The sequence below is a fragment of the Phyllobates terribilis genome, unplaced genomic scaffold (assembly GCF_046119375.1).
Source record: "Phyllobates terribilis strain yellow unplaced genomic scaffold, ASM4611937v1 Scaffold_8__6_contigs__length_399053987, whole genome shotgun sequence".
Lineage (NCBI taxonomy): Eukaryota > Metazoa > Chordata > Amphibia > Anura > Dendrobatidae > Phyllobates > Phyllobates terribilis.
Window position 1 is genome coordinate 107,218,135 of NW_027362768.1, and position 26,400 is coordinate 107,244,534.

The 26,400-nt window shown below is 41.5% G+C and overlaps 1 protein-coding gene across 2 annotated transcripts in view; it reads right to left on the bottom strand.

The window, feature by feature from the left end:
* Positions 1 to 22,935, bottom strand: part of TGFBR3 (transforming growth factor beta receptor 3) — a 251,927-nt gene extending 228,992 nt beyond the window's left edge. For both annotated transcript variants that reach the window (XM_073643185.1, XM_073643184.1), the window contains exons 1-2: positions 22,779 to 22,935; positions 22,262 to 22,423 (exon numbers count right to left, since the gene is read on the bottom strand). In XM_073643185.1, coding sequence (XP_073499286.1) covers positions 22,262 to 22,322 — 61 coding nt within the window. In that variant the 5' untranslated portion in view covers positions 22,323 to 22,423; positions 22,779 to 22,935. The remainder of the gene's footprint in view (positions 1 to 22,261; positions 22,424 to 22,778) is intronic.
* Positions 22,936 to 26,400: the final 3,465 nt, after the last annotated feature.

Sequence of the window (26,400 nt, forward strand, 5' to 3'; positions counted from 1 at the left end):
GTAGTTTTTGTTTCAGTTTTTTTTTTTTTTACCCAAAGCCAGGAATCTATACATAAAGAAGAAAAAAATATAAAAGAAAGACTGATACTTCTCCTTTCTTTTCTATCGATGCCTGGATTTGTCTGAAAAAAAAAATAAAAAAACGGCCACAAAAACTGCATAAGCAGTTCCAAGAGAAATTCTTCAAAAACCAGTCCCATTGCATGGCTTCTAAAGTGTGCACAATGCGTACGTCACTTCAAAATCATTTTACTAGGCGCTGCTTCCTACACAAATCAAACAAAGCACTTTGTTCCTACGGAGACAATTGTCTGCCACAAAATGTCAGAAATACCAGACAATGACTATTTGTGCGGGCAAATTATGCTTTTTATTCTTGCTTCAACTATTAATAGTTAAAAGTAAAGGGGGAAAAGCCAAAAACTGAAAATTTCCAGATGCTATAGAAACCTTTTGATGAGTCATGATGTACCGGCATGTTGAAGATTTCCAATCACTCTGTTGCAGCAGGATATGTGGCAGGTAGTGAGCAATTAGGCACAGATTGACCTGCTTTTAATTTTGCTGTGTGTTTTTTTTATTAATTAAAAAGGAGATTTTAAGGTTTTACTTAATCTCCGAAGAAGCTAAAGAGAAAAGAGCGTTGGGGTGGGCTTTGTGCCCTGGCATCCTGGTATTTACTGGTTGCTTGGTAAGGAGCTGATTTACAAATATTTCAAGTATATTTGGTACTTTTTGAGGGGGTTACAATTTGTCTTGCATTATTGCATGGTATTCCACTTGGTCTAATTTCTGCTTGGGTTAAAAGATCAATGGATTTTTAATCTATATTTCTTTTAAATTGTCTATCTAAGAATCAATAAACATACTTATGGTATATGGTTTTGTATTTAGTTTTGCTATTGTCTCCATTCTTTGATTGGTTTAATTTGCTAGTTTTTGGAGGCATTTATTTTTTTATATTGGCCATACATAGATTTATTACTCATAGACATATGAGTCTGTCAAGATCAGATCAGGTCAGGACATCAGCGACCAGTCCTTACGGACTAAGAAATTCTGATGTGTAAAAATTGGACTTAGGTTTAGTTTTGGCATTACTCATAAAATAATGTTTAATGGCTTATTCTCATCTTTAAAAGTTATCACCTTACCATAGAATAGGTGATAGCTGCTGACCAGTGAGGATCCAACTGCTGGGGCTCTCACCAATCCTAAGAAAGATGCAGAGCCCCGTTTGATTGGAGATGTGGCCGGACATGCGCACTATCATTCCACTCATCCTATGGATAGCTGACAACTTTTACAGATGGGAATGATCCTTTAAAGCATCTTTTCTAACAACCATGTATAGTGCTGTTCCTCTTTTATTCCTCAAAATTAAACTTCATATAAATAAAGTAACAATTGGGTACTGTTATCCAATGCTTAAAAGGATATGTCCTTAAAATACGTTACCCAGGACTAAATAATTTTTTTTACTATGGGCTTAAGAACTAACAAGCAGGTAGTTGCGACCCACCTGCCTGTTGTGCCCCGCAGCAATCTCTACTGACGCAGAGAAGTCACTTACCGCTCCTACCGGTGATTCTGAGGCTTCTGCTGACGTCACGTCGACAGAGCAGCGGCTTCTCTTCCGCTCTGTTCTGTTGATGGGCATGATTGCTGATGTCACGTCCTGTCAACAGAGCAGCCCAGAATAGGAAGAGCTGCTCCAATGCAGCAGTTGAATCACACCGGCAGGAGCAGTCAGTGACCGTTCTGAGCCGGCGCTAGCTAGTACAGGCTGGTAGTTGCTAACTACCTTCCTTTTATTTTTTTTTCCCATAGTAAAAAAAAATAATATAGTCTTGGATAACCCCTTTAAAATCTCTGAATCTGTCCAATCAGGGCTGCACTGTATTTAGATATTTCCAGGAGGATTAACAGAGCAATGACATAACCTTCCAAGAAAAGGTACTTCAGCTTTGTTTTATCGCATTTTAGTTGGTACAAGAGCTTTTACTGTGTCAGCAAGAGCTTTAACAAATAAAAAGTTTAAAAAAAAATGGAGCATGGGTATTTGGGCTTTACATTGGAGTAGAGAGAACAGCTGTTATATCTGACTGCTGTGGTAAGAAAATACATATAGCCAGAATAACCAGACTGAATCATTTGACAAATTTTGGATACTTTTGCTGATGAGTGACATTATGCTATTACGTCTATAAAATTTTGACTCTTATACATTTCCTTCTGCTCAGTAGTTTTCAGAATAATAATGAGCTCAATCAGAGCCAGTAAAGTAGCAGAGCGATCTGTTTACCGCTGATCACACTTACACTTGGAGTTTACCCTTCGGAGAGGCACACATTTCCGGCTGAAATCCCTGTGTTGTCTCAGGATTTCCTGTATTCTGCATTTTCGTACTGAACCTTGCAGCTTCCTATGTACGGAATAATTTTGGCAACTGTGTTTATTTTTTTCCTCATGTGGACAAATGCCTAAACTTTTTAAAGGCTTCTAAAGAGGCTGGGGGCAATCTGACGGGTAAGGGAGTCGGCGAAAATAAATATTAAACTGATTACCCGACTGACCAGTCTATAAAAAAAAAGGAACATCACCAGTAAGTATTCTGTAGGTGCTTTTTATATCATCTTTGGTCAAAACCATTTACGGTATCTACATCAAATCTATACTTGTTAGTCACAATTAGGAATCAGGAAGATCAGGATCATATGCACTGCTATTATATTTCTCTACCTTTCCCGGATTACTGAATAGTAAATCTGTCTTGAAAAAACCTTAGAGTCAATCACGTCAGTCAATTAGGCCAATATTTTACAGAGGACCTTGATAAAGGTATTACAGGTCGAAACTTCGCTATTGGATTTTTTTGTATGCAGCAATAAAGTATTTTTTGCTTTTTAAAGAGGACCTTTAAAGTGGCCAGTTTTTGCTCTTATTTTATTCCTGATGCTCCCCTGAATATTACATTTTTATATCTGCCATACAGTTCCAGAGATATGAGCCTTTTTATTTAATGCTAATTTTTATGGTCTTCACCAAGGGGGTGTGGCTCAAAGGATAATAATACAGAGCAGTCTGAAGACAAGCCCCATAGGATCCTGTGAGCCATGCCCACTTCTAAAGATTATAAAATTAGGACTAAACAAACAGACCCGTATCTCTAGAGCCATACACCGGATTTAAAAAAAAAAGAGCAGCGGGAATAAAATAAGAACAAAAACTGGCCACATTTAAATTGGTGATAGGTCCTTTTCAAAGGGGGGTGTTCACTTATTTTTAGAGATGGCATGGGGGCATGATTCTGAAGTACTTTCTAATATATAGATATTAGAGATACAGTATATCCCTGCTTATTAGTTCAGCTTTCCTCGCAGACTACACCGCTTTCCTTTCCTAAAATTGACCACGAATGGAGGAGCATGTGACTAGACCTGTCTGTCAATTGTGGGAAAGGTTGCAATAACAGGAGGAGAAGCTATAATGTCAATATATTAGTGCCATAAAATTAGGACCCCAACACAGATGTTAAAATTAAGATTTAAAGTAGCTGTGCAGCCCTGGCAAAATTTTTGGAAAGCTAATCGACACACAACTTTTGGTCACATGACGACTGAGTGAATCGGCAATTAGAGCTTAATTCTAACATTGTGAATAGTACACATGGGTATTAATATAATTAACAACATTCAGCTCGATCCCGAGCCGTGGCAACTTGATGGATGAACACTCTGTAGGAATATTGATCTTGTGCAAGTCTACATAAGTCCATCAGGGTCTTCTCTGCCATTATCTTTATTGGATCAACCCATTAGGTTGTTGGTCTTCCTCTTCACCTTGTTCCTTCCATTTTTCTGACCATGATGTCCTTCTCCAGTGATTGCTCTCTTCATATGATGTGTCCAAAGTAGGCAAGTCATAGCTTGATGATCCTTGCCTCGAGTGACTGTCTGGCTTAATTTGTTCCAAAATTGATTTGTTTGTTCTTGTTGCCATCCATGGTATTGATTACATCCTTCTCCAGCACCACAATTCTAGTGTGCGTCATGACCACGCGCTGGAACTCTACATTACATTATACACTGTTAGGAATCAGTTACCTGCATTGCTTGCCGATAATTTCCCAAGAGGTGGATAATCCTTTTTAAGTGACCAAGCTCCTTTAAGTCAGCAAAGAAAACTAGAGCACAGCGTATTTTGGCAGTAAACAAAGCTGTTATAACATAGCAATGTAAGATACTACCAAAGATCCTGTCACAGTCTGCTAAAAATATTAGTTTAGGTTGCGCTTCTGCTGAAACACATGTGGCAATTGGCAGAGAAGACTTCCACCCACCCACCTCCTGCTATGCCACCTGAAGATATCCAGCTGCTTCCCTTTCCTCGCATCCATGTTTATTCACTTAGCACTAAGTGCTCACAAGTAAATCAGCCTGAGAAGATTAGAAACAGAGGCCTTCAGAAGACGCTTCCAAAATTATGACCCAAGGACACATTTTAGAGCAATACATGTTTTTTAGAATTATATGATGATCTTTGCTGTGAATTACTGTGTTTACCAGTATACAAAGGATGGCGCTCTACCATGTAAACAGGCATGACCAACCAGGATGGCAAAGGTGCACAATGCAGATCTGAGCACTAGAATTATTAATATCAATACGTAACTATATCACATTTTTAAAGATTAAAATATAATTTTTTCAAAAATTTTCCTGACCTCCCCTCCTTCCTTAAAAATCAGTCAATGGGAAAACGCTCAGTATTATTTTTATCGTCATTTACTGTTTACAAAATCTTGAGTACGATTTGAGATATTTTTGGAAAAATATTTCCAGTGTGATATATCAAATATTTTTCACTATATCTGGCTTTTCTCTAGCTAGCCGCTTATAAGTGTTGCTCTGGAACTGCATCTGTTTTTTTTTTACAAAATGACTGCTAATCAATATTCATTGATCTGTCCCAATCATTCAAGGTCTATGTATGGACCGCAATGTCTGTGACGGCCGTGGGTCTTCAGATCCGAACTCAGCCGCCTCATATATGGCCAGTTCAGACATCCTGATCCATACTTGGACGGTGAATGCCAAATATGTGAAATAAATAATTTGTAAGTTTTGTCTATGTCTGAAGGTTTAGAGTTGAATGACCTGTCATGATGACCTCCCATTCACTGCAAAGCAACAGTAACTGTGATTGGTCAACTCCACAAGCTCCATCCCATAGATTTATTAAGTGATTGGTAATAACGTCTTAAAATTAGAGGGTGCTTCTAAAACTATGATATTAACTTCAATAGGAGCTGAGCTGCAGTACCCAAGTATGGCCACTACACTGTCCATTGCTGTGGTGATCCAGCCCCATCCACTCTGAACTTATAGGGCCTGCATGACTTTGTGCCAGCTATTCGGTGGGGATGCCAGGCGTCAGACACCCACAATCTAATATTGATGACTTATTCTAAAGGAAAGACTATCAATATCTTACTGCTTGACAAGCTCTTTAATTGCATATAGCTGAAATTTCTTAAAAAATGAACAGTAAAAAAATAACATACATTATTTTGTTATAATATCAGCAACAGCAAATCACCTTTGTTAAAATTAAGATTTTGTGTTAAATATATTTTTAAAATTTGGGGGGCAATTTTCTATATCTCACTCTATCATGTTACCTGCATCTTGAAAATATCTCCCGAATTTGACCATTTCTAACCTTTGAAGCTGCAAAAACTCTTACGGTCGCTCTTATTCATTCTTGTCTGGACTACTGCATCAGTATCTCATTAACCAAACTTTCTCCTCTTGAATTCATCCTGAATGCAGCAGCCAGGGTTGTATTTCTGTCCAGCCGCTACACTGATGCCTCTACCCTGTGCCAGTCATTACACTGGTTCCCCATTCGCTACAGAATACAATAAAAACATATCACTCTCGTCCACAAAGCTCTCCATATTTTATCACCCCCTATATCTCCTCCCTAATCTCTGTCTATCACCCTACCCGCACTCCGCCCCGCAACTGATCTAAGACTAACATCCTCCATAATCCGAACCTCCCACCTCCGTCTCCAAGACTTCTCTCGTGCTGCGCCAGTTTCTGGAATGCACTACTCCAGATGATCCGACTAATACCTAGCCCCGCATTTTTAAACGTCCTTTAAAAACACATCTGTTTAGACAGGTCTATCATCTCAACTCACTAACCCAACTCTCCCCTGTACCCTCTTTCTAAATTTTATTCAGAACCTGGTCCCTCCTATTCATCTGTGTCCACTTCCTTCTTGCACCCAATAGCACTTGGCAACTGTACCTTGACAGATACTGGCTGATGACCGGATCATACAGCTTACTTGAAATGCCCTATTTATTATAATGATGGCTGGACCATACATGACAAGGACTTTCTGACTATTGTGTACACCCCCCATATTTTCTTATAGATTGTAAGCTTGTGAGCAGGGCCATTACTCCTCCTGTAACTGGTAAACTATGTGTTACCTTGTGATGTCTTTTTTGTTTGTACATGTTTCCACTTAATTGTAAAGTGCTGCGGAATAGGTTGGTGCTATATTAACAAAATTATTATTATTTATGATTAACATATCACAGTCTGTATTAAAAATAAAAAATAGAAATCTTGCAATTTTCAATCTGGCCACTGGGGCTAATTTTTTTACTCTAACTTCCTGTTGTTTCAGAAGCCAACACATGGCCCGAAACCCTGAGGCTGTGTGCCCACGATGCGTGTTTTAAGCATTTAAGCAGCGGCAAAAACGCTGCAGAAACGCTTAAAAAACGCTTGATAGAAGGCCTGCCATGTCCCCCAATGATAATCCGCATGTGCTGTGCACATACTGTGGAAATTTCCGCTGCGGATTATCATTGCGGAAAAAAATGCAGCACTACCAATTATTTTGTGGAAGTGCGGCGTTTTCGCCGCCATTGACTTGCATTAGAACGCGCCAATTCCGCAAGACTGCATCTGTACTTGCGGAATTGGTGCGTTCTAATGTGCGGATGGTACCCGGGTGTAGAGGAGAGGAGAGTCTCATCCACACCCAGGTACCATTAAAAAAGCTGTAAAAAAAAGAATAAAATAAAAAATAAATATATACTTACCTTCTGGCGGCCCGCGCTGCGCTCCTCCTTGCTTCCCGCACTTCGCTATGGAATGAAGGACCTGCGCTGACGTCAGAGTCATGTGACGGGTCACGTGACACTGACGTCGGCAGGTCCTTCAGTTACCGCTGCCGGCAAGGGAGAACGGAGTGAAGCAGGACACCGGGGGCCATCGGAGGGTAAGTATATATTTATTTTTTTATTTTTTGACATTCTCTCGGGTCACACTATATAAATCCATGCCGGTTGCATGGATTTATATAGTGTGACCAAGTTGTCAAGCACTTTCCAAGTGATGCTAAAATCGCTTGGAAAGCGCTTGTCAACCCGCATGCGGAAATGCATGTGAAGAACGCTTCATTTCCGCATGTCCCTGGCAGGAAAACGCATGTACAATCCGCATGTACAATCTGCATGTACAAATCCGCATGTACAATCTGCATGTACAAATCCGCATGCGTTTTTTTCTGCCAGGGAGGTGCAGAAACGCTCAGGAAAAAATCCTGAGCATTTCTGCATCGTGGGCACATAGCCTAACCCTATCTTTTGTTTGGAAGTGTCTAATGAGGCTGTGTAAAAAACATTGTGAAGAGAAGGAGAGCAGGGTTAGGGTGACATCGCCTATTACCATTGGTGAATTATTAGCTGTGTATAGCTCATTAGAGAGTCGATATTGACTTTTAGGATTGCTACTTCAAATAGGTGACACTAGAGTTCTAGTTCTCTTCCTCTCTTTTATCCTAAGTCATGTGACAAGTGTGTCACCCCAGGCCTGGATGCCACAAACATTAAAGGCTATGTCTGAGAGCAGGAGGGAGGCTCCCTGGTCAGGGACCATTAGCATGCAGCACCTCCTGTCCCAGGCCAGTAGGGGGAGCAGGCTGCCCCTATAAAAGCTGGAACTGAGGGCAGGGTTAGGGAGACCAGGACCCACTTCTGAACCATCCAGAAGGGTTCCCAGAGGAAAGGGACAGGTCAGCAGCAGCTACGGAGTCCGGGAGGCAGAGGAGGAACAGCAAGCCAGGGACAGAGGCGACGAGAGCCGGTCCTGGCTGAGAGAGAACTACACAACCGGACACTGGGGTCCGAGGCTGTCAGGGTTGCAAGCCCGGCAGCAGATAACCAACCCGCAAGGGATTTCAGGTTCCTTGGCCTAAGAAGCCTGGAGGCTCCGCCACACAGAGGGACCGGTACAGCAAGGAGAAGCAACAGGTACCTAAGGCCCGAGTCGCAAGCCATACAGGCGTAGTACACGGCCAGCTCAGGGACGTGGGCTATCACACCACGAAAAGGGGGATAGTCAGCAAGGGCAGAGAGAGAACGGTAGGCCTACCCACTCACCCTGACCAGTGGGGCTCGCCCGAATGCTCTCAGACACCCATGCCCATTCCTACCCTGTACTCCTGTTGGGTCATTAGTACTAACTACAATAAAGACCCTGGACTGTTTGAATCAGACTCTGAACCCTTATTATTGCGGCTTGCACCATCACCCCCAGCATCCTATTACACTGCCCTGAGGCTACACTCTTCCCGTGGGGAGTTATCCTATCCCTGTGCTGCATACCAACATCAGCCTCAGCGGTCTGCCTTGCAGCGGCGGTCATCCCTGACCGCAATCCACGGGTGGCGTAGTCGGACATTCAAAACCCTACAGATAGACTGCCACAGCATTTGGTCTGACCACCCTGAGCCACGGGATCGGGTTTCCACTACTACCCCCATCATCGCCCTAAAGCCCGGTTCCGGGTGCCCCACGGCCCAGGGGGCGAGTCACAAGGCTCGTTAGAGAGTTGATATTAACTTTTAGGATTGCTACTTCCTATAGGTGGGACTAGAGTTCTAGTCCTCTTCCTCTTTGAAGAAACAATTTGCATAGCTATGTATAGGAGACAATTTGCACATTTCCCAGAGGAGCATTATGGCTTAAAAGTCTCCTCACCATGGCATGTCAGGCTTGACATGTCACTCTCCGCAAGGAGAAACATTACCCCTTGGACCTCGGTCAGACGCCTCTCACTCAGCCAAACCAGAACTCACACTTTGCACTGATGAGGGGCAGTACCCCGAAACACAGTGTCTGCAAATTGAGATTCTGGTTTTGGCTTTTATCCTAAGTCATGTGACAAGACTCGTTAGAGAGTCGATATTGACTTTTAGGATTGCTACTTCTTATAAGTGGCACTAGAGTTCTAGTCATCTTCCTCTCTGAAGAGACAATTTGCATAGCTGTGTATAGGAGTGTTATCTGTCAATGTAATCCTGCCTCTGATCATAAGGAGCCTGCTGAAAACTCTTCTTAAAAGGACAGGAAGAATGAGTCTAAATAGGTCACTGTGAAAATTTCAACATTACTAATTTTGCTTTTTTTTAATAAATAAAGTTTGTGATATGAAAAAAAAATCAAAATGTTGCCAATTTAGTAAAAAATTCATATCACAAAAATCTGATTTAATAAAATAGCTAATTTTCTGATGATAGCTTCCCTTTAATGCTTTTTTTCTATTACTATTGGAATTGTCTAGTAAAAAAGACAATCTTCTCATTATAAAACTTCTAGTACAGCATGCTTAAGTTCTGAATTGGTAAATTAAAACTGCGCGCTTCACTCATACTTTAGATTTTACTTGCTTTATTTTGTATGTCAGTTAAATATGTAAAACCTAAATATAATGCCCTACAGTAATAAATAAGAAGACTCTAGTGTACAGGCAACACAAATGCTGACTGTTTTCCCAAGTCACGGTGCTGCCTTCCCCAGGTTCTTCAAACAATCTCTCAACCACCCAGATGTTAGAAAATTCTCTGTAACCTCCAAGCCACAAGACTGCCCATTGATGGACCTGCACATTCATCACTATGTATAACCTCCTCCTCTGACAAGTAAACATTGCTTTCACACTCTAATGGCTAACACTTAGCTTTGATAACTCCCTTTGATGCTAAGTTCTCATAGATCTCTCTGCTGATAGTTTGGGAGGGTAAATTGGTTGGTTAAACAAAGTGAAGTCTGCAGGCTGCTCACTGGAGTTATACCTGTAGTGGTCAATCATTAACTTTTTAGAGACAATATGGAGCCTTTCACAGAAATGAACAGCAACTAATCCAAGTCTTTGTTCTGAACGGTCACCTGAGTTATATGTCTTGTAAGGTGGCTAAGGGTCGCATAGTTGATGGGAGGTATGTGTCACAGAGATGGTTGTCCTCTGTGATGTAACCCGGAGTGTTTCTCTAGTGCAGGTAAGCACTGAGAGGATCATTTGGTGCACCTGGGACCAGGTTATGGGTAGCTTGGAGAGTTGGGCAGGTCCAGCTACCCACATACCTCACCTCTGGGTGTGGTTAACAGCCTTTAAAATGGATGCTGCTGTTTGGCACATGGTCTGTGTGTCTGGAGGGAGAAGGCCTCCTGTGTGTTGTTTGGCCAGACTGAGCCAGTGAGCTGAACGCTACGCAGCCTGTGTGCCCACAGGACTGGCTTAAGCAGAGACTTGCTTTATGGACATTTTACTTTGTTTTGCCTGCACTAAAGGCTGTTTGTATTCCTTTACTTTTGCCGGGTTTATGAGGTAATAAACCAACATGAAGATTTAAAGGAACATGCCTCCTGTTTGCCTCCAATCGTACCCAAGTGAGTAAAATCCCTACAGTTTAAATAGGCGTAAAGCTGGCCATACACATTAGATGGTCATTACATGGCTGTCGGCCAAAAGATCATTCGGGTGACAGCCATCTCTTCCATACACAGGAGCCCTCGCTCGGCCGAGCGCTCCTGTGTTCTCGAGGAGTAGCTGCCAACTGACAAGTCAGGCCAGCGGCTTATCTAAGGGAGAACACTCTGAAATCGGAGATTCCAGATAGACATCTCTGCCGACCATCAGTTGGCCGTCACCCCCATACAGATTAGATAGTCGGTCGAACCTGGTGATATTGGCCGGTTTGGCCAACATAAGTCTAATGTGTATTGCCAACTTAAGGGGCACAATACACAATAGATGGCTGTGGGCCGAATAATGGTTCGGTCAAAAGCGGATTCTCCAAACTCCTCTATACTCACTCTGCCTAACACACCTGTGCTCTCTGCCAGACTTCTCTGAAGGTAAATTATCTAGCGGAGAACAAAAGGATCCGCAGTACAAAATAGGATGATGTCAAGAAAGAGACACATTAGAATGTTGGCCAAGTCCACCGATATTGGCGGGTTTGGCTGTCATTAGTGCAATAGGCATCCAGACCTTAAGGGTGTCTTTACACTGTGCAATGATCCGTGGCCATTTAAAAATAATAATCTTTTTATTTATATAGTGCCAACATATTCCGCAGCGCTTTACAATTCAGACAATTTACAGACATTATCGGCACTGTCCCCATTGGGGCTCACAATCTACATTCCCTATCAGTATGTCTTTGGAATGTGGGAGGAAACCGGAGAACCCGGAGGAAACCCACACAAACACGGGGAGAACATGGTGGGATTTGAACCCAGGACCCCAGTGCTGCAAGGCTGCAGTGCTAACCACTGAGCCACCATGCTGCCCAATAGCCTGTTTGGACAGGGCGATCGCGCTTCAGATGCGAACAGATCTGTGATAGATCGCTCAGTGCACACAAGCTGCCAATGTTCTTGGCAGCGCAGGTATTATTTATACGGGGTAATGTGCTGTCGAGAACGTTGATCTTTTGGGTGAACCTAAGTTAATATGTCATACTAAACAGTCATCACTTTATGGCAGTCAAGATCCAAACATTTTTTTAAAGGGGTTGTTTTTTTTTTTTTTTTCAATAATGGCCTAAGTGTAGGAAATGAGGCAAAAATGATCTGAGCAGTGATACTGGAGTGGCATGGGATTGGAAAGTTTTAATTATTTTAACACATTTCTTACTTTTAGATAATTTTTGAAAAATCTTGGGCAACGCCTTTAGCCTTGGGCAGGTTGAACATCAGGGGAACGGCTGAAGACCCCCTTACTCGTTAGATTGTTGCCTCATTCTGACGAAGTCAGTGAGTTTAACCAAATTTTGTCTAATGTGTATGAGCCCCTTACAAATTTTTCTAATTTTTTAAAAATCTAAGTTTCAAATGTCGGCAAGTCAACCTATTATCCTACAAAGTAATTTATGTTTCAATTAAACATGATCTTCTCAAAATGTTCAGCAGTGGATGACAGTCGTAAAATCAGTACTGGGTCACTCTGATGCTTAAGATAGATTTGGAGTTACTATTTAAAGATATGAGGGGTCAACAAGTAAAACTGTGCACTTCATTTGCAATGGAAAAATATCTAAATCCTGCTGGGAAACTATAGCAAAATCCACCTTTTCTTAAAGGGGTTTTCCTAACATCATAAATAGAAAAAAAATTGCAAAGTGTTTGTAAAAACAATCAACTTGCCAATTTGGTCCTTATTAAAAATCCTTTCAGTTCTAAAAAACGGAGGCATTTTTCATTTCATTGTTTAGTGCTCGTTCCCAAGATTAATGGCCTCCATTGCAGTCTATCATCAGTGTACAGTCTCCTAAGAAAGTAGTGCGGCGCTTACAAGCATTTTTATATCGAGCTTGCAAGCACTGCTCTGAAGCTGGCTGGATCATAGAATCCATCAGTGTCCTTGTGCTCCTATGATGCTTACAGCATCAGTACCTGCACAGTTTGGGTCACTAGCTCATCCAAGATGCTAGCTCTAGCTACCAATCATTCGGACGCCTTTAAAGTCACACTGTCTTGAGTCCTTGTGTTGTTTATAGACGTTAATGGGCGAATGTATGAGAAAGAGGGTGCCCTTTGGGTCTACGATGGTATGCTGGATCCCACAGACCTACTTATAACATGGTCCATTTCGTTTTTCAATTCCTCTATACACAAAAAAACCCATACAGCAGAATAAAAAAATATTTTTTTTTATGGCAGGTTATCACACACAATGGAATTGTATATGTACACAGTTTAGACAGGCTATATACTCAATATATACTATAGTGCATACATAAAGTCAAATGTGGGTAATTGGCCTTAAAGGGTACCTGACAAATTGGAAAAAGCTATTTATGCGCAGATATGGGTTAATCTGCAGGAAAATAGCATTCCAATGCTGTACAGCCTGTACGTACCTAAAATGGTGCCGAAGCCATATCCTTAATTGCATAAAACATCATTGCTATTATTAAGGTTACCGTTATGACTCCTAAAGCACATTCACACAGGTAACGTACAAACCAGGGAGACAAATACCTGAACTTGACAGGTCCCTGTTCAGACTAGGAAAAGTCCTTCTCTGACTCTGATCTGTCCCTGCCTGACCGTGGAGGTTGGCACCCTAAGATAACGCAATTGCGCCCCCACTCAATGGCAGCTTACCCTAAATGTCCCTAGCAGCTTCTAGGATTGCTAGAGTAGCAGTTTCCTAAGGAATAAAAGAATTACACAGAAAACAACAGCAAACAAAACAAACTACAGCAAAGTGAATGAATCCAACAAAACTAACACCAGCAGGAAACACCACTGGGGAAGGTATTAAAACCTGCACCTGAAAGGTGATAAGACAGACAAACAGAGTAAATGAAAAACACCTGTTACCCAAAACCGACAGAAACAAAGATAACAGAACTAAAACACCCAAAGAAAAGGTGTATCTGTTGTGTCTCAGTGGAAAGAGACACCGACCACAGAACACAGGATCAAGGGTTAGAATCCAGAAGCACGACAGTTACTAAATGTGACTCCATTAAAAAAGTAACATATTAGTAAGAGCGGAGGGGGGGAGCACTTCGCATTTTACAACACAGCCAAGCATTGAGTAATCGCTTAGTACGGAAAGGGCAGAAGTTCTGGAAAGATGACAGTGATATACGTCACACAAAGTATTGTGTCCAAGTCGGTGTCTTTTCTTTTATAAGCAGTTTTATAAATGGGCAATTGGTTCTTATCTGCCATCAGATCCTTTGTCTGGCAGCCTGGGTTGCTGCACCTTTGGCCGGCACTCCGGTGTGACTCACTCCAGTAAATGATGCCCGGAATGCATGTTGTCTATTGCGTAATTTCTGTCTCATTTCAACCTGTCAGATTTGAGAATCACAGGTGCTAAGTCTATATGTGACAGCTAGAACGACCATGCTCAACTCAATGTAACCAAAACAATATCTTTGTTTTGACGCACAGAAAAAAATTCTGTATTTAAAGACTCCCTTTCTTTTTTCCAAAAATGATAAATTACAAACATGATTTTAGTATTTCTTGGAATGCATTACTTAGGGCAGTGATGCAAGCTGCCTTAAACAGTGCATAAGCATTGGCAGGCACAATTAAAAAAGAAGAGAAACTCTTAAAAAGTCTATTTACCCGCATACAGGCTGTCTGCCACATTTCGGAATACAGCTCAGTATTGATAGATTGAGAGCTGGGCATGAAATTTAGAGATGTTCCCGACGTCTGAAAGTGTACGCTTGTAATTAGGTCTATAACATTCACAAAATGTCTCTTCCTGATCCCTATCCCTTAACCGGTCATCCCTATATTAGGTTTCCGCTGCCAGATATAACTCACTAGTGTCTCATAATGATTTTCCATGGGGAAATACATTTATGGTGAAAAAAAAAGAAATCTATAGCATTTTACATCAATTCCCAAAAAGAAAAAGGTTACGTGAAGATTTCCATGCCATGAAAAACAGTGTAACTGGTGGGCATTAGTGTGAGCCTACCTAGTAAAGATAGTAAAAGGTAGCATTTTCTATGTTTTAAAGGGGTTTTCCAGTAATAACTTTTTTTAGTTCCCAGACTTGCCAAGGCTAAAAAAACAAAATGATCTTTAGCTCCACTCTCAGTCCCTGATCATTGTTGGCAAGTTGCAGAGGTGACATCAGGAGACATTTAGTCCACTGCATGAAGAAGACAGAAGTTGATCTGCAGTACCAGGAACGGCCACTAAGTAGTGTATGGAGCTGTACTGTTCCAATTCGTACAATGTTTACATCCCGCCGTTGGAGGGATAACATCTGATTGGTGCAGGTGCTGGGTATGAGACCCCCACTGAGCTGATATTGAAGACCTATCTTAAGGATAGGTCAACAATATAATAGTAGTGGACAACCACTTTAAATTACATTTAGAATTCTGTAATATATTTTCACGGTAGACAGCATGGCACTTCTGTAGTTGAGAAGTAGATTCGTTTCGCTGATGATGAAATATGTCCATGCATTCGTGAAGTACTGTTTTTTTTAATTACTTTGTCTACAGCAATGTAATCAGATTTAGTTCAGATACTATGTCACTGTCACAAGACCAAGCAGCCAACAAGATAAGTGCCTGAAGTCCAGTCTGCACACAGACTGATGGAGCACACAGCAGGAAGCAGCATTATATCAGTACTGCTACTGCTGGAGCTCTTTTTGCCATTCATCTACAATACAATACAAGACAATACAATACAATACATGCTAATTAATGTATAAAAAGCAACTAAAGAAAACATTAAAAGCAACAATCTCATGGTCAATCTGAAAGAACCACATTGACAGGAGAGCCATAAATATATAATGTACCTGCAATCAGCTGCAAGCAAAGCGGCCCCCAAGAGATTGTTAAAGAGAAAAGTCATCAGGTTTATGTTTCCCTGTCTGAGGGAAGTATAACATAGGGGCAGAGACCCAGATTCCAGCACTGAGTCACTCCCTGGGCATCTTGCTGCACTTTTGATAATATTACTGTTTCACCTGTTTTCACTTAGGGGAGGGTCACTGCACACACACAGGGGAGGGTCACTGCACACATACAGGGGAGGGTCACTACACACACACAGGGGAGGGTCACTGCACACACACAGGGGAGGGTCACTACACATACTTAAGGGAGGGTTACTGCACAAACTCACTGGAGGGTCACTGCACACACACAGGGGAGGGTCACTGCACACACACGGGGGAGGGTCACTGCACACACACAGGGGAGGGTCACTGCACACACACGGGGGAGGGTCACTGCACACACACGGGGGAGGGTCACTGCACACACACGGGGGAGGGTCACTGCACACACACAGGGGAGGGTCACTGCACATACACAGGGGAGGGTCACTGCACACACACAGAGGAGGGTCACTACACACACACAGAGGAGGGTCACTGCACACACACAGGGGAGGGTCACTGCACACACACAGGGGAGGGTCACTGCACACACACAGGGGAGGGTCACTGCACACACACAGGGAAGGGTCAGTACACATACTTAGTGGAGGGTTACTGCACACACTCACTGGAGGGTCACTGCACACACAGGGGGGAGGGTTACTGCACACACTCACTGGAGGGTCACTGCACACACACAGGGGAGGGTCACTGCACACACACAGGGGAGGGTTACTGCACACACACAGGGGAGGATTACTGCACACACACAGGGGAGGGTTACTGCACACACACAGGGGAGGGTCACTGCACACACACAGGGGAGGGTCACTGCACACACACAGGGGAGGGTCACTGCACACACACAGGGGAGGGTCACTGCACACACACAGGGGAGGGTCACTGCACACACTTAGGGGAGGGTCACTGCACACACTTAGGGGAGGGTCACTGCACACACTTAGGGGAGGGTCACTGCACACACTTAGGGGAGGGTCACTGCACACACTTAGGGGAGGGTCACTGCACACACTTAGGGGAGGGTCACTGCACACACTTAGGGGAGGGTCACTGCACACACTTAGGGGAGGGTCACTGCACACACTTAGGGGAGGGTCACTGCACACACTTACATTGTCCAATAATCACTGACAGTGCCAGACTGTTTAGGGAAATGTCCCTTTAACAAGCTTAAAAAGTTACCCGCATTTGTCAGTGTATTCATAAATTTGAAATTGAAATAATGGGGGGGGCGGGTTTAAGAAAATCTGCAATATTATTGTTATTTCATGGAGATGTATTAATTAAAACAGACATGTCAGGAAAGCTGTTTAAGTTTGACAATTCCTTGAAGTATAAATAAATTATAGATGAAAAGTGAACTAATCAATGAGCTGCTAAAATAATTCAAAAGGTATAGATTTGTAATTGTTTGTAAAGATAATATAAAACAATCCACTACCATATCACATTGTTTACAGTCATATTATGTACACTGAACACTGTTTGTCTATTAGAAAAGGTCATTGAGTTCTAGATCTGTCATGTTATCAACTGGAGCATCCAGATCACCACGTGACATCACTAACAACTGACCAAATAAACACTGGAAGAAAACATAAGTATAATATAATGTGCATGATATCGTTATTAGATTAATGACACCCATTAAATCAGAAGTCAGTAACATCATGTGCGGTAACAGAATGCCGTCGCCTATCTCTGAGCACGCCAGTGGTTTCTGCTTATGGGCAGTGACGGGCTGAGATTCTGTTGTGCACCGGCTCTACTCTCCCTGCAGTGGAGTTGATGGTAGTCGCATGCGAAAAGTACATAAGCTTTTCAACTGTATTTGGGGAAAAAAAGTGTGACCAGCAATGTTATAAACATTAGAAGTAAACTGATATTTCAGATAAACTGAACAAAACTGTCACAGCTTTTACCAAAGCTGCATTTAAAGGGATTTTTCCACAAACAAAGTTAATTTTAATCAACATTTTCATAAATAGATCTTTGAATAATAATAACTTCCACAATTGGACGTGTTTACAAAAAATGTTCCTGTGCTGAGATAATCTTATAAATGTGCCCCTGCTGTGTACTGTGTAATGGCTGTGTCTGAACATACAGGAACATGGTCTAATCATACCGCAGCTCCTGGACAGGGGAGGAAGGAAAAGAGTATACAGACAGGACAGCACGGGATCACAGCTGATTTTTACTTAAGGTAAAACACTGCTTAAAACAGGTAGTGAAATGTTTTTCCTCACAGAAAGAATCAGCTGTAATCCCCGTGCTGTAATGTCTGTATACTCTTTTTCTCCCCCCTGCCCAGGAGATGTGGTATGATCAGACCATGTTCCTGCACGGTCAGACACAGCCATTACACAGTACACAGCAGGGGCACATTTATGAGATTATCTCAGCACAGGAACATTTTTTTGAAAACACATCCAATTGTGGAACTTATTATTATTCCAAGATCTATTAATTAAAATGTACTTTGCTCGCGGGAAAACCCCTTTAATAATCTGCCAGAGAAATCAAGATAATACAAAAATGATCAAAAGCCATTCTTGGGTTAAATAAAAACACTAAACAGTAGATAAAAAGAGTCTAGTTGCCCCATAATGCAACAATATTTTACAAATCTTGTCCCAAAAACCAACATGCATTACACAATGGGGACATACATAGACAATTTTTAGAATACATTTCCAAATTGTGACCTGCAAAATATCATATTGACAAGAGTACCATGAATGTAATGTATATGAGAATAATCTGCAAATCAGCTTCAAAGCAAAGGGACCCCCGGAGACCCTCAAAATGATAGGAGGTTGCTAAATGGAATCAGCCATCAGGTTTATGCTCCTCAATCTGAGAGAAGTATAAAATAGGGACAGAGACCCTGATTCCAACAGTGTGGCACTTACTGGGCTACTGGCTGTAGTTTAGATAAAATCACTGTTCCAGTTTATTGACTTTGCATTTTTCAGAAGCCAAAACACTAAAAATTATTCATCTAACGCTATTAGCGGCAAAGAAGGCCCCTCTGAACGCTTGACTGTAAAGACTCTACCATCTTAATGACAGACATCGAAGTTGTATTGGAAATTTTAAAAATGACATTGGAAAATACGGCACATAAAATGTGTTTTATTACAGATAATAAGGGGGAAAGGAGGTGGATAAGCAATGAAGGAGGCTTCCTTAAATAGTTTGCTTTTTGTAAATGATGTTCTGTATTTTGCATCTTGAGGCTATATTCACATGTAGCGTTTTTTGGGGGTTTTTTTTGCAAATTTTTTATGCAAATAAGAAGCAGTGTTTTGCAGTAAAAGCAAAAAACTATGAGATTTCAGAAATCTCATGCACACGCTTGTTTTTTCTCCTGACTGAATTTGAGAACTGCATAGTTTTTAATTCTGCAGAATGTCATTTCTTTGAGCATTTTTTCACTCAAAGGAGTCAACGAGAAAGTGGAAACAAAAGCTGCAAAAAAAAAAAAAACGCAACAGGTTTTTTTGCATGTTTTTTGGGGAATAAAACTAACTTTATTAAACATACACTGTAAACATGTGATCCACACCCAAACGCGATGCAAAAACTGTGCAGCGAAAATGCTGCAGAAAGCCTGTATTTTGAACGCAGCGTTTTGACTGTGTGAAAAAATGCAGTAAAAACAGTGCGTGTGAACATAGCCTGAGAAATTTAAAACAAAAACAATGAAATAATTTTTGGAATCTCACATGTATCCATCAAATCTTTAATATCTTGCAAGTGCTCAGCACATTGGAGGGATCACAGCCTTTATACCAAATCAAAAATAACAGAAGGAGAGAAAGAATGAGAGAAAGAATGAGAGAAAAAAGGAGAGAATGAAGGAGAGAAAAAGAAAGGAGAGAAAAAGAAAGGAGAGAAAGAAGAAGAGAAAAAAGGACAATGAAGGAGAGAAGGACGGAGAGAAAGAAGGAGAGAAAGGAGAGAATGAAAGAGAGAATGAAGGATAGAACGGAGAGAAAGAAAGAGAGAAAAAAGGAGAGAATGAAGGAGAGAATGAAGGAGAGAATGAAGAAGAGAAAAAGAAAGGAGAGAAAGAAGAAGAGAAAAAAGGACAATGAAGGAGAGAAGGACGGAGAGAAAGAAGGAGAGAAAGGAGAGAATGAAAGAGAGAATGAAGGATAGAACGGAGAGAAAGAAAGAGAGAAAAAAGGAGAGAATGAAGGAGAAAAAGAAGAAGGAAAAGAAGAACAAGGGGAAAAAAAAGGGAAAAAAGGAGAAAGAAGAAGCAGATTTGTTTCATATGAGTGTCATCAATCGTTATCATAATATTTGTATTAGAAGGTAAATATACGGTATTTGTAAACCTGGATTTTCTTTCAGGTTACCTCCGCACTCAGGTGCACAGATTCAGGAGGACACTCGCAGACCACCCATAGCATCAATGTGTTGGACACCACAAGTAAGCTTGGAACAATTTGTAGATCAGCGCTCGGCATCTCTTGGGAACGTGTAACAAGAAGGAAAGCCGTACCCTGTAATTCAATGAGATCCAGGGCAGAAGTGATGCTCTGGAGTTGGTACTATTAGGAACAGCTGTGGCACACGGAGACGGTGCGTGCCGCCGCCTGCTGCACTCAGCAGAACACACACGTCTTATATCAAACAGGTGAAACACGAGGGAGGATTTATTCCACTGTAAATGACAGAATTTATACATTTATATCCAATTTCCTTATAACTTTATTGGGATAAAGACCAACTTCCCTTCAGAGAACAACTATTAGCCTGCGAGGTGACACTGCAGCACCTGAGCGTTCCCACCAGGATGTTATTGTGCAGTTTGTGTGTGTTGCTGTGTACAGCAATTAACATAACGCAAGCAATCTGCATTACATCACACCATATAGACACTTTAACCCCTCGCTGTGCTGGTCAAGTGTGCCGCATAGTGCTCAACTTGTCTAACACCAGCAACCTTTGTGGAACCACTAGTTCCAGCATTACCTTCCAGAAGGACACCTGATCGACTAGTTAATTGTGCAGCATACCAGCTGTCCATAAATCGGTTAATACTAGAGGTAACCAATCTGTGCTGCATCAGCTAATGCACAACTATCATTACCAAGTGTACTGATAACAGGCTGGCCATCACTTGTGCGGCAATGTGACTAGGGGATAATGATCATATTATAACCAGCCTATTCAAAGCGTCCCTCGCACAATCCAATACATTAAAGCTGGGTTCATACATTGCGGTTTTGTACACACAGATTTAAAAACTGAAATCCGGAGTGTTTGCATGTAAAGTTTTCCGAACTTTTTCATGCATTTTTAGCTGCTTTTTTTGCTGCAGAAACACACCAAAAAGCCGATAGAACAATGTAAAAGGTTATGCCTGCATATTTACAAGTACTCATTGAAATGAATGGGTAAAATCTACACCAAAAATGTGCGTTTCCGTAAAAGAAATTGACAATGCTGCAAATGTGAAAGATTTCCCAGCGGATTCTGCGCTATAAAAACAGCAGCATATAGATGAAGTCAAAGGGATTGTCCAGTGAAAATAAGCTGTTAGATAGGTGAGAACTTGCTGACTGGTGGGTCTTCCACCACCAGGACCTCAGCGGTCAGCAGATCGGAGAACTTTTATCTACATTATCGGTCGGATACTTGATCACCGCTCCATTCATTCTCTATGAGGCTGTCAGAAAACGCCGAGAGCAGTGCTCTGCAGCTCCATCGAGCATTGGCACTGCCAGTCTATTCTAGCGGGGATCCGTTCTGCTGATCTGTGCGGATTCCAGCGGTCGGATCTCCACCGATAACCTATACTCGGCATTAATATGTATGCTTACACACTTAGGCTATGTTCCTATACTGAGCTTTTGGTGAGTTATTGATGTTGCAGGTTTTCTGCACCCATTAAATGTAAGGTTACTTGCATTTTTTTCAAAAATATGCAGTGGAAAAAACTCACCAAAAACTCATCATGGGAACATAGTCTTACCAGAAACCATGCTTGAGAAAGAAGAATTAACGTAAAAATATACAACAAACTTAGAACCCATTTAATTTGTATAGTTTAGTAGCCACCAGCCAGCGGCTCCCACGCACTCATCGTGTGGCTTATCATCAGAGCTGTGGGTTATGCTCCTGCTTCAATATGACATCTAGCGCAAAAACAAATCTTACCCTACAGGTTAAGCCCTTGTCCTACAAACAGAAACATGCCATGATGATATGTGTCTCTCCACAATTATCATGTTACATTTATGTGAACATCTCGATCAACCCTCAGAGTTGAGTACGGCTCGCTTTGCTGTAGGGAGTACACACAGATGCAGCAGAGCTGAGTTTGTCACTTGGTACGACGCGTTGTAATAGGACTCGTGTATCCTACTGCAATCACGGTGCACAAAGCATCCAGCTCCGTTACCTCTGCAGAGTCCACAGCACATTCTGTGGTTTTGATTTCTTGCACAGGGGCTGACAATTGACATTACCTGCATACGACGAGCGCCAGCAGACGAGAAGACACGCGCTTAGAAACCGCACAGCCCTCATGTCCTCCTTGTGGGATTTTCCTTACAATTGCTGCAGTCCACTGATAAGTTTTCCTCCCCTTATTTGTTATCTTATTTTTCTACGCCGGAGCCTTCTGCAGCCTGGGAAGGAAAGAGAAGAAAACTTGAATCTGTAGCTGATGAAAACATCCTGCTGACATATCCCACCCCTCGCTCCTATCAGAACAGAGCGCAGAACATGAGCACACACTGACACTCACTCCGGGTCACACACTGACACTCACTCCGGGTCACACACTGACACTCACTCCGGATCAGCCTTTGCAGATTGACAACTGCATGGAGGATGCAATAAACAGCACAAACATCCAAAGACGTGAATCAGATCTGCAGCAGCACAGAGTGATCTGCAGCAGCCAGATGCTGGGAGCAGCCCTAACATGCAGCGATCACTAATACTACACCAGTGTCATTGCTTGCCCAGGGGCACACTTACCCACAGCTCTCAGGCACACGCTGTCCAGTTTCCACTGTCAGTTGTCAGTTCCCACTGGGCTGAAGTTTCATACATCTCCGGTTCTGGGACACTCCAAGCTGCAGAGAGGAAAAGAAGGGGGCTGGCTCTAGTTCTCCCCGGGGTGGGGTCTGACATCAGCCTGTACTGTCCCATACTTTTACAGCAGCTGTCAGCAGTCTGGCAGAAGGCCTACTATCGCCATCTAGTGGACATATCTTCTATGGCAGCTAACACACCATTTATATAAGATCAGTAGTTTGGATGTATGGACAAATAATAATTTTAGGGTTGCTCACCTTTGGTAACAATTTTTATTTTTTATATATAAATACACACGTGGTCAAAATTGTTGGTACCCCTCGTTTAATGAAAGAAAAACACACAATGGTCACAGAAATAACTTGAACCTGACAAAAGTAATAATAAATTAAAAATCTATGAAAATGAACAAATGAAAGTCAGACATTGCTTTTCAACCCTGCTTCCATAAAATGTAAAAAAATAAATAAACTCATGAAATAGGCCTGGACAGAAATGATGGTACTCTTCTTAACTTAATATTTTGTTGAACAACCTTTTGAGGCAATCACTGCAATCAAACGATTCCTGTAACTGTCAGTGAGACTCCTGCACCTCTAGACAGGTATTTTGGCCCACTCCTCATGAGCAAACTGCTCCAGTTGTCTCGTGTGTGAAGGTTGCCTTTTCCAGACGGCATGTTTCAGCTCTTTCCAAAGATGCTCAATAGGATTTAGGTCAGGGCTCGTAGAAGGCCACTTCAGAATAGTCCAATGTTTTCCTCTTGGCCATTCTTGGGTGTTTTTAGCTGTGTGTTTTGGGTAATTATCCTGTTGCAAGACCCATGACCTGCGACTGAGACCAAGCTTTCTGACACTGGGCAGCACATTTCTCTCTAGAATCCCTTGATAGTCTTGAGATTTCATTGTACCCTGCACAGATTCAAGACACCCTGTGCCAGATGCAGCAAAACAGCCCCAGAACATAACAGAGCCTCCTCCATGTTTCACAGTAGGGTCAGTGTTCTTTTCTTGATATGCTTCATTTTTCCATCTGTGAATATAGAGCTGATGTGCCTTGCCAAAAACTTCCATTTTTGTCTCATCTGTCCATAGGACATTCTCCCAGAAGCTTTGTGGCTTGTCAATATGTAGTTTGGCAAATTCCAGTCTGGCTTTTTTATGATTTTTTTTTCAACAATGGTTTTCTCCTTGGTTGTCTCCCATGAAGTCCACTTTGGATCAAACAACGACGGATGGTGAGATCCGACACTGATGTTCCTTGAGCTTGAAGTTCACCTTTAATCTCTTTAGAAGTTATCCTGGGCTCTTTTGTTACCATTCGCATTATCCGTCTCTTTGATTTGTCATCAATTTTTCTCCTGCGGCCAAGTCCAGGGAGGTTGGCTACAGATCTTAAATTTCTAAACAATATGTGCAACTGTAGTCACAGGAACATCAAGCTGCTTGGAGATGGTCTTATAACCTTTACCTTTAACATGCTTGTTTATAATTTTCTTTCTAATTAATCTCCTGAGACAACTCTTTCCTTTGCTTCTTCTGGTCCATGTTGAGTGTGGTACACACCATGTCACCAAACAACACAGTGAGTATCTGTAGCCCTATATACAGGCCCACTGACTGATTACAAGATTGTAGACACATGTGATGCTAATTAGTGGACACAACTTGATTTAACAAGTCCCTTTTGTCACATTATTTTCAGGGGTACCATCATTTCTGTCCAGGCCTATTTTATGAGTTTAATTTAAAAAAAAAAATCTTTGGAAGAAGGGTTGAAAAGCAATGACTGACTTTCACTTGTTCATTTTCATAGATTTTTAATTTATTATTACCTTTGTCAGATTCAAGTTATTTCTGTGACCATTGTGGGTTTTTCTTTCATTAAACAAGGGGTACCAACAATTTTGGCCACCACGTGTGTGTGTGTATATTATATATATATATATATATATATATATATATATATATATATATATATATATAATTTAAATCCATGTTTTTGGGGTGGAAAATGTTTTTTTGCAATTGGGTTTCATTAAAAATGTTGCACTGTTAAGCCTTGACAGGCTCTTTGTTTTCTTTGTATATGTACTGCTTATATAGTGCTATCAAATTCCACAGCGTTTTACAGATATTATCATCACTGTCCCCACAATCTACATTCCCTATCAGTATGCCAGCAGTGTGGGAGGAAACCCACACAAACAAAGGGAGAACATGCAAACGGATTTGATCTCAGGACCCCAGCGCTACAAGTCTACAGTGCTAACCACTGAGCCACCGTGCTGCACATTGAATTTTATTATGGTCTGTGGTCATAAATCAGCTGAGAGGAGCTCAGAAAAGAGATAAAAGAGTTACAAACTCTCCAGTAATATGGATAGAACAAGCTCACTGATGGAGTCTCAGTAAGGCCTCCTTCACACGTCTGTAGAAAACACATACGTGAAAAACCAGTACTAGTGCCTTCAGTTTGTTCTATCAGTGTGTCATCCGTGTGTCCATTATTACCATCAGTGTGTCATCCATGTGTCTGTTTTTACCATCAGTGTGTCATCCGTGTGTCCATTATTACCATCAGTGTGTCATCCGTGTGTCCGTTTTTACCATCAGTGTGTCATTCGTGTGTCCATTATTACCATCAGTGTGTCATCCGTGTGTCCATTATTACCATCAGTGTGTCATCCGTGTGTCCGTTTTTACCATCAGTGTGTCATTTGTGTGTCCATTATTACCATCAGTGTGTCATCCGTGTGTCCATTATTACCATCAGTGTGTCATCCGTGTGTCCGTTTTTACCATCAGTGTTTTTCTGGTATGGATACAGAAAGAAATAACAAAGCTTCTCCCATACTTTGCTATGTTAAACACAGACGGCACACAGACTGTACACTGATGCCAATCATGTGCTGTACGAGTTTTTCACTGACCTATAGGCTTGTATTGGCCCTTGTTATCCGTGCTGCTGTGAGAACTGGACATGTCTCAGTGTGGTTTGCACAGAAAAGGTCTATTTAAAAAAAAAAAACACAGACATGTGCATAGCACCTTAGGTTATGATAGGTACGCGTGGTATCCATGAAAAAAAACGGATACCACACGTACTGGAAACACGGATGTGAGAAGGAGGCCACAAAAAGAAAATCCCCTCAACTAACTGGGAATGAATTCTGAAAAACAGAGGAATTTCTAGGATTCTCTGCAGTTTTTTGCTTAAAAAATGCATCACATTGCAAATCCTTACGTAGGCTATGTTCCCATGTTGAGTATTTGGTTAGTTTTTGATGTTGCAGATTTTTTTTATTCATCTATTAGTTAAATTTGGTTACTTGCATTTTTTTCATTGAGTTTTGAGTGCCTAAGACTTTTTTCAAGTGAGTGTATGATTATGCGTCCGTAATACCGATCTGCAATATGGATGTATAATTAAACTGAATGCATCAGTATTCCATCAGTATTTGATCAGTTTTTCCATCCATTACTATTTTGCTTCCATTAGGCAAAAATGACTCACAGCTTGCTCAATAAAAAGTAAAGCAGTAAATTAACATACTGATGCA